This window comes from Cibotium barometz, chromosome 5, assembly GCF_041138505.1.
Source record: "Cibotium barometz isolate CiBa-2024 chromosome 5, ASM4113850v1, whole genome shotgun sequence".
Lineage (NCBI taxonomy): Eukaryota > Viridiplantae > Streptophyta > Polypodiopsida > Cyatheales > Cibotiaceae > Cibotium > Cibotium barometz.
Genome location: NC_141050.1, coordinates 42,991,452 through 43,000,885, shown reverse-complemented (window position 1 = coordinate 43,000,885; position 9,434 = coordinate 42,991,452). Strand labels below are relative to the sequence as shown.

At 45.8% G+C, this 9,434-nt stretch overlaps 1 protein-coding gene across 1 annotated transcript in view; it reads left to right on the top strand.

Annotated features, from left to right (window-relative positions):
* The first annotated feature begins 383 nt into the window (after window positions 1–383).
* The window catches only part of LOC147638525 (uncharacterized), a 175,663-nt gene continuing 166,612 nt past the window's right edge, over window positions 384–9,434 (top strand). The window contains exons 1-3 of the mRNA XM_086798442.1: window positions 384–539; window positions 687–731; window positions 4,632–4,672. Coding sequence (XP_086654568.1) covers window positions 462–539; window positions 687–731; window positions 4,632–4,672 — 164 coding nt within the window. The 5' untranslated portion in view covers window positions 384–461. The remainder of the gene's footprint in view (window positions 540–686; window positions 732–4,631; window positions 4,673–9,434) is intronic.

Below are 9,434 nucleotides of genomic sequence, written 5' to 3'. Positions count from 1 at the left end.
ATTCAAAACCTTACCTAAAGCTGGCGCTGCATTTATATTCAATGGCAATAAGACCGCAAGCAACAGCGCCAGGTATTCAATGGCAATAAGACCGCAAGCAACAGCGCCAGGACGCAAAGTGCTGCAACTGCGGTATGGTTTAGCCGGCAGAAACCCTGCCGTCTTCGGCCCACAGAGAGAGAGAGAGAGAGAGAGAGAGAGAGAGAGAGAGAGGGGTACATGGTAACCGTTAAATCAATCAAGGTTTCCACTCAAAGCAATCGTCTCATTTCGATTAAGGTTTCCACTCAAAGATTAAAAAACGCCATCAACTAATTAATGGAATTTCTTTTTCCATTCATTGTAGGCCCCTATTGAACCTTTAAACCTTGAAACATATATATTGAACCTTGAAACATTTTGAAACATTTGTAAAGTTTAAAGCTTGCTGCAAGAAGCCACCCATAGCTCAGAGTCTCACCATGGCAGAAGTCGACGAGAAAGAAGAAGGGTTGCCTTTGCAGCAGATTGAGAGCTTGTGCATGCGATGCGGAGAAAACGTAAAACAACCCCCCTCCCCTCTCTCTCTCTCTCTCTCTCTCTCTCTCTCTGTGCGTGCGTGCGTGTGTCTGTCTGTGTCTCTCTCTCTAGGATTTGTTTTGGAGCCTTGACAGCTGATCACGGCACTTTTTTATATTTGTCCCCAGGGCATCACGCGCCTACTCATGACTCGGATCCCACACTTCCGAGAGGTCAGTGCTCGCAGTTTTTTTTTTGGGGGGTTCCTCTTTGGGTGGAAAACAGTTGACCTATGTATCAGGCCTTGGGTTTCTAATTCTCTTTTGAATGTACCCCCCCGTAATGTCCTTGCTTATGAGGTCAAGATGTACTCACTTTGTTTAGATTTCAACGCTGCTTCCAAAAGCCATTTTTGCATATCCTTGTCATTTGAGAGAAATAAACATACATGCATATGTGTGTGTTTTAACTGATTGATGCTAGAAACTACAACAACTTGTGAATCCGTACATGTGTTGGAAAGATCGCTAATGTACATGATAAACATGTGATGCAATATACGCATGCACGTCACTAACCTCAGTGAGTTTAGGCGTTGGGCAATGCTGTCCTTTTATGACTTATGACTTTTATAACACCTTCCAAGCAGTCCAATCACCTCCAGCTGTCTTAAATGAAGATGTATTTTCTTGTGATATAATGAAGCAACCAGATAACAAAAGCAACGACGATGAGCAGCCAGCTCATATGATAAAAGAAGACATGTCTTTTACTTCAACAATGATGATGCATGGATGTCTGAGGTTGATTTTGTGGGCAGGCAACCCTTGACACTCAGTATGGCTGAAACAGCCGCTGTGGATCCGTCTGTCCTATATCTTGCTTCATTAATATGCACAGAAGCCTGCAAGAATACAGAAGACACAGCCAGATTGTCATCACCCAACCAAAGTTTCTCTCTATGATCACTCCCTACCTACGGGATAGGCACCAAGAGCAGAGCCACCTCCTAGGTAAGAGCTACCCTATCTAAGCCTTGTTAGGGAGATGTTTCTAGAGCATAAGCAAAGTAGTGAGCCCTAGATGACTCCCAATCCTCAATAATCATAAAAGAACCTCACACTCCATACTTATAGTCTAGGGTCTTAACTCATTATTATTATAAATTGTCCCTAATTATAAATTAGGGCTAAATCTTGGTTAACCCAACCTCATTAATAAAGCTGGCCCATGTTATGTCTTTAGGGGACATAACATTCTCCCCCATCCTAATGTGGAAAAGTCTAAGGAAGAAAATTGTGCAAACTGGCGCTGAAGGGATTAACACTTTCCCAAGTGTTATCCTCATTAGAGGAACCTTTCCACTTAATATATGACTATGGAGTGACTCAATTTTGAAGTCCACATTCCCTATAGTCCAGTATTGACTATGGCTCTAGAGGTACAATAGAGGACAGGTCTTGAACGCTAATGAGTACTTGGTCATAAACGGGGCTGTCTTGTGATCCAAGCTTCTCTTTTAGTCTAATAAAGTGAAAGATTGGATGTTTCCAAACTTCATTAGGTAATTGTACCGTTCAAGCATTGAGCAACCTCATTAACCTTCTTGTCATTACTTGACAATCCCTAGGGATTGCCAAGTAAGCCCATTGTTCCTCAGACAAGATTTTAGGAGAGCCCTTTTGATCAACTTAATATTGTGCTATATCTTGAGCACTTTTTATGCTATCCTTTGCACGTCACAACTTGTCACATTGCTGTTGCAACCAATCAGCTGCATCGCTTACTTTGACATTCTGTATATGTAACCAACCCCGGCGATATCGGAATTACTCATGAGTCACATGTTTAATGCGATTAAAGCCACTTAAATCCACAGCCACAACCAACCACAGCCATTAATTTCACGAACATGCACTTGAAAATATAGAGGTGTGCACAGGTTACACCACATTAGTGCTGGAATGGGGCTGCTCCTCCCCACCCCCTTGTGCCTCTCCCTCTGAATTCATATATTACCAAGAGTAACAGGCTATTAATGCGATTAAAACCATTTAATGCCACACTGCACAGCCACAACCATGAATTTCATGAGCATGCACTTGAAAACCTAGAAGGTGTGCATAAGTTACACCACATTAGGGCTGGAATGGGCTGACCCCCCACCCGTGGAATTCGTATATTACCAAGGAGTATTTAAAACATTACAAAGCATGATGGCCTTTGCTTAGTCAGATTATCCATAGACAACTCTATATCTCATGTACAATGAAATCATAAATGTCTATGCCAAAAGAAACTTCCTGTAGAGGATACTGATTCTCTCCAGCACACAGGTCTTCTACACTTGTTGGGAATCCAACACAACTGACCCTTCAGATAGATATATGAAACTGATTCTCAAACCGAGGAACATATCTTGGTACATAAATGACATCAGCAGCTGCAACATCAAGCAAGTACACCAAAGGGGTACAGCCACTTGTACACGTATTAAAACAAGTACAGCAGGTACTAAGGTGTCAGCAGCAGGTACGAAAGGTCACCAGCACCATCCAGCAGACGAGTACACACAGCTGTGTCTGTACAGGCTGCAGCACAAGTATGAAGGGGGCTACAGAAACAGACAAGACAGGTTCAGTTTGGCAAATAACATCAGCTGTATGACAACAGTTCTAGGCTGTACATAGGGTACTATATGGGCAGTACAGCGGGTACGTGTAGCTGTGCATGGAAGGAACTAGTGTTGTATGATTAGAGCATGGGCAGAGCTGTGTCAGCATAGTACGAGGCAGGTATGTCAGCAGCAGTACAGTTGGTACAGGCTCAGGCCTGTACGGCCAGCCGCAATACAGATGGTAGATGCAGCAGTTTCAGGCCCTTTCAGCCTCCAACAGTACTGTATGGACATCACAGTGTGGAGAAAGTATGGCTGGTACAGGCTTAGGCCTGTACTGCCAGCAGCAATACAGATGGTAGATGCAGCAGTTTCAGGCCCTTTCAGCCTCCGACAGTACTGTATGGACATCACAGTGTGGAGAAAGTACGGCTGGTACAGAATGAATGAGACTGGTCACTGGTGGCAGATGTGGGTGCTGTACGGACAACGGAGAAGGGTGGCCGGTGCTCATTAGAAAGGTGGCGAAGCCATAGTCAAGGGCCTCTTTTTATTGTCTTTATAACTTTAGGCTGAGGTTTGGCCCAACTTTAACAAGTTTTGTCACGTATGGTGGAAAGTTGGCCACCTGCTGGTAGTTACCTAATGCACAAGTTCACGCCACTTTTTTGAATGTGTCCTATATTAATGTCCAGCCCAAAAGCATTTAAATGCTCTAAATTTGGGCCAAACTCCTAATGAGTGTGAAACTCTTTAAAACATGGGGTGCCCACTTAATAAATTGTCCACCTTTTTTAAGTGTGTCCAGAATGAGCCACCATAAAACACACTATAAAGCCCTTCATAAAACCTTGTTCACATGGCCCATGCCTAGGCAAGCTCTTGGGGGCCTTCAAGGGTGGTGTTCCAAGCATCATGGCCTTCTAATGAATCCACTACTAAAACACATGTCCTATGACATTCCTTGAGGCATTGCTAGCTAAACCAAGGGTGCCCGACTCTTGTATTGGATAACCTCCCATTCTTAGTGCTTGTACTTCTTGTTTGTGTTGTCCATTGTCCTTGACATCTATGTTAGCCAATATTCTTGAAGCTTATGTCATGGTTGGTAATAGTATGCCAATGACCCAAGGAGCTCTAGACATTAACATGAATCACAAAAAACATACGCCCTCAACACGTTCTCCAAGGTTTGATTTACACGGTTTGTCTATCCATGATAATGAGAACTCATCCTGAGGTTGGTGTCCAACTTTTTGAACACAACACATTAGACATTCTCAGTAGGCATCCGTCACTAACAATAGCATACAAACCGTTAAGGCAACAATCTCCCGCAGGGGTGGGGTTGGAAGAGAAAGCGGAAGGTTTTTTGTTTTATGCACAAGGTAGTTAGCAATTTATATGTAAGCTTGGTTGTGTTGTAAGTTTTGGCTTGGCATGGGTAGAGAGACCATACCATGACTAGATGATGAAGAATATTCAACTTATTAAGCTGCTCCTCTTGCTATTGCAGATTGTTTTGATGGCGTTTGAGTGCCCACACTGCAATGAATGGTACGTACTTGCATAATGCATTTTTATCTTTGGATATTCCATAATGTGGATTTAAATTTCAACGTAGGTGCATTTTCTTTTGCCCTTACTTGAACATAGTGGATTGGACTACATTTGGCAAGTACATGTTTGAACCCCTACGGTGTTTGAAATTGCAGTAGGGCTACCTATTTATTCTAGAAGACCTATGGCTTCAAAGGAAACACATAGGATTGATTAAGGGCTATAGCTAGAAATGACCCTTAGAGACCTAGTGCCTATCTCTCTTAAGGGAAGAATGAATTCGGGAATTCGAATGTTTATTCAAAGGACCAAGAGGTTTGAACAAGGACTTGTTAGTTCAGGAAACACGTTCGGAGATTTGTTCGGAGATTGTCTCATTGGAGCTTGTGATGGTTTACGCCATTTCATGATACATGCGCGATGCATGGTTGCATGATCGTGTTGATACTTGTTTGTTGAAATACTGTGAAGGTACCACACAAGCTTTCACAAGCCCCTCTGCATCCTGGCACCAAGTATCTCTCATGACCATACGCGAGAATGCTATAGACTTGGGCTCGTCCTTGTCCTCCCATGCTGTATGCTGTCCACTCATGACACACAATAGTGTGCAATAAGCCATGTCTCACTCTCACTAGTCTCAGGAGTTGGGACAGCCACCCCTTCGGAGCCACATACTCCTTCTGATGTGCGGGTCTCTCCTCGGAAAGCTGAATCCCACTCATACTCCGCTATGTATGGTAAACCCCTCTCAGGGCTCTGATGAGTCTTTGTATAGAAAATGACCTTGCTCGTGAGAATCTCGCTCAAACCTCCTAGATTCGACCACAAGGTGCCATTGCAGTTTCATACTGCTAACCTTAGGTGTTTGGTCTCATAGACCCTGCGTCCCTATTTGGGACGGCGCTTAGTGATAATGACCCTACCATCTCAGTGAGCGTCTACTAAAGACCCAATGGGCCTATGAGACCAAAGTGTCCATGGCACATCTCATCATGGAATGGAAAATAAAACAGAAACAAAACATAGTTATCTTACTAAGGTGATACAAAACTGTCCACGGAAACTCATCATGGAATACCAGAAACATGGAACATGAGAGGAGCATCAGCCCCAATAGATGGTATACCATTCTTCAAAATATCAAGCATGGGGCTAATGAGTATGGCCGAGAGGTCTCCCTCAGCTACGTCACGTGGAAAGGTAGCTCGATGGTGATTGAGCATGTCCTGGATCTGAAGTTGATGAGGGGATCATGGCCGACGTTCGGGGGGCCGAGGGCATCAGGCACATTGGAATGTGGAGGCCTGGTCCGAGGTAACTCCTCTCGGGTGAGGTGGGTCTGGAGCAGTCCAAGGTGGGTCCACAAGATCCACTGTATGGGTGTCCTTCACCTTTTGGGTCTCAAAGGAACTAGTGATGGTTGGCTGGCGAGGGAGGGGTTGGGGTGGCTCGGGCCGAAGCTCTCTCAAGAAGGTGTCCCTGTGTCTGCGGAGCTCAAGCAGGAAGAGGCCTAGGCAACGCTGGTCCGGGAAGTTAATGATCCTGTAGAGTGGACCAAATCCCTCACGAAAGAGATAGTGAAACCTCTTGCGGATCTCATAGTATATTGGGCAGCGGCATATGTAATGCTCCTTCGTCTAAACCTGTGTGTGGCATAATCGGTAGATCCTCTCCTCTCTGGGTTGTCGTATGAGCTTCTCGGCTATGAAGATGCGCTCAGCTCTACTTGTCTCCACTCTAAGGCGGTGGGATGAAACCCATATCTAGCCAATCGCAATCCGCATGGCAAGGGACATGTGAACACTTAGGTAGCCTAGCTACTGGATGAATCCATCCTCAGTGAGCGTGAGGAAGTGATCTTTGTAGAAGTGCATCTTGGTTGGGAGCTTGGAAGGTGTGATCCATGTGCAGTGGGTGTAGAGGCTGAGAAGATCTAACCAGATAACCCGGTTGGTGTCCTCATGAGAGAGCTGGAGAAAAGGGGAGTCCAGACTGTACTGAAGGGGTGGCGGTCCATGCGGAGTCCATATACTGAGAACCAAGTGGAAACTAAGGCATACCATACTCCAGAATGGCCCTCGAGTGCTTGCTGTCTCGAGGACTCAAGGGCAAGCCTCGGGTACCTATGGGGATCCATGTGACTGGTGCAATGGAGGTATATGACTGTCTGAAAGAGTGCATCCACTACCATCGAGATTGCAACAAACTCTGCCTGGATAATCTAGTTGGGACTGATGTTTTGCTGCGGATCATATGGAAGAACATCATGAACTGGGGCCTCTCAACTCGCCGCCAATCCTCATCGGATAAATCTGCCCCAGAAGGCTGCTCCATACATAAAGGCTGGTGTGACGAGGGTGCTAAAAAGCCAACCCTTCATCCTAGGCTTCTGGAAATGTGCGTGGAAGCACTGCCGCTCAAATAAGCGCAAGGCTGCATATCCCCGTGGCACTCTGGCATGTGCTGTGGGAAGCATTGTGAAGCATGGGCCATTGAAAGTGACACCAAGGTAGACATACTATAGCTAGATGCTACTGGATTGGAGTTATACCTCTTAATGGTATGGGACGTCAAGGTAAAGGTATGATGTACTTCATTATAATTCATGTGTGCATTCCTTGGGCTCGGTCGGGTGGATGAGTTTATGCCTAATTTATGCATGTTTATGTATAACAATTATCTAGAGAGATCTTAGGGTTGTAATAGTGGTATCAGAGCAATCTCTAGTTAATTGTTGTTATTTTTTCTTTCTTATTGTAATTTTTGACATTTTTTGAAGTAAATTTTAATATTTACTAAATAAAAATGTTATTTTGTTGATTTATGTTGATGATTTGCACGTGGATTATCAATATGGGGGTTGAAATGCATGTTACTACTATGACAATCTCCACAGGATCCCCTCTGTATGTGAAGCTCAATCTGGACATAAAGGGGCGGGAAGTATTGAAGACCATGACCTTGGTTTTACCAAGGTTAGCGAAGAGGTCCTGTTGAGTGGAGAAGTCCTATAAGGCATCCAACTGTCTCTGAAGCCCCTCGGCTTAATCTGAGAGGAGGACGATGTCATTTGCATAAAGTAGTATGGGGATCAATATGCCTGTTAGTGTGGGACCAGCCTTGCCTAATTTGTCAATGAAGCTCAAGATCTTATCAATGTAGAGGCAAAAAAGAGTGGGTGATAGAGGGCAGCCTTGCTTCACCCCGATAGTGCTGGAAATCTCCTGCGATGTACCTCCTGGGGCTCTCACTCGTCCGGTGACTCATAGAGGGCGATGATGCTCCAAACCATGTCAGATGGGACTCCTATCTCTTGTAGAAGGTGTAGGAGGCGGGCTCGGGGTATGGTATCAAAAGCTTTGCGGAAATCCACAAAGCAGCTGTAAATCCTCTGATGTGCTCTACCCTCCTCGATGATGGCACGGAGGGTGAAGATGTGATCAAGGGCAGAGTAGCTCCTCCAAAAGCTTGCTTGTCGTGAGGCTCTGCAAATGAATTGAGCTCCGCCTCTAGCACCGATCCATATAGTTTGGCCAATGTGTGGCCAATCAGGATCGTCCTATAATTATTAGGATCAAGTGGATCTCCGGCTTTGAGGATAGGAGTGATGGTGTTAGTGGAGCAAGAGAGTGGAAATCCTTCACAAAGGGCTCTATTGAACATGTAGGCTAGTAGGGGTGCCAAGGTATCATCGGCATGTGAGATGTACTGGGCAATGAGTCCCTCGTGATCCTGGGCTCGACCATCACGCAGTCTATGAATGGCCTTGAGGACCATGCCGAATAAGGTGGAGGTGGTGGGGCGGGGATCTAGTGGTGGGGGTAGAGGTGGCTGATGGGGGATATGATAGGGAGTGTGCATAGGAGTGCCATGTGTCCGGACTCCGGGCAGGTGATAGGTGTGTGTGTGGGGGGCGGGGGGGGGGGGGGGGGGGGGGGGGCGATGTTCTTGGAGTTCCCTCTAGGCCTCTTTGTAGTTCGTGTTAGAATTTGCCAATTCTATGGGCAGCGCCCAATGTAATTTGTGTGGTGTGGACACTTATTAAAGTGTCAATGTAAGGTGTGTACACCTAGTGTCTTAGAAACTTAAAGTAGTGACACTAGGCTCTAGAGTTAAATAAACCTAACTCTAGTTAGTTGGTGGAAGGCTGGTTAGGTCAACCCTTGACCTAAACATAAGTTGTACTTTCACTCTATCTTTCATACTAGCAAGTACACTCTACTTTTTTTGCTTCAGCTCACTCTCTTGCTGTCATTGTCTCTCCTCTCTCTCTCCATAGCTGGCTGCCATTTTCCAACATTTGGTATCAGAGCAGCTCGTACGCGCGGATTCCGTTCAGCCACCGTCAGCCGGTGCCATCCCGCCCAAGGTCCTACTGCTGCCAGCTTGGTTCTCAGCTCGAGGAAGAGTTTTCAGCTGCTGTGAGGTGCTGCTGAAGTGGAGGAGGAGCTGTAGCTGAGCCGTCTCTTGTCTACTCCAAATCTGTCCATTTGCTCCAGATCTGTCCAGCTCAGTCATCTGCTCCAGATCTGCTGATTTCAGCCTGCGCGCAACCCTGCACGCAGTCCGACGCGCAGCCCTACACGCAGTCCAACGCGCAGTCCCACACGCAGCCAGAGGAGCTGCTGTTTTGGAAGAGCTGCTGCTGTTTTCAGCTCTGCCCGCCATTTTCTCAGCTCTACCCGCCATTTTCTCAGTCCTGCCCGCCAATTTCTGCAAACCCTAAAAAGTGCAGAAACCCTAATTTTCAGATTTG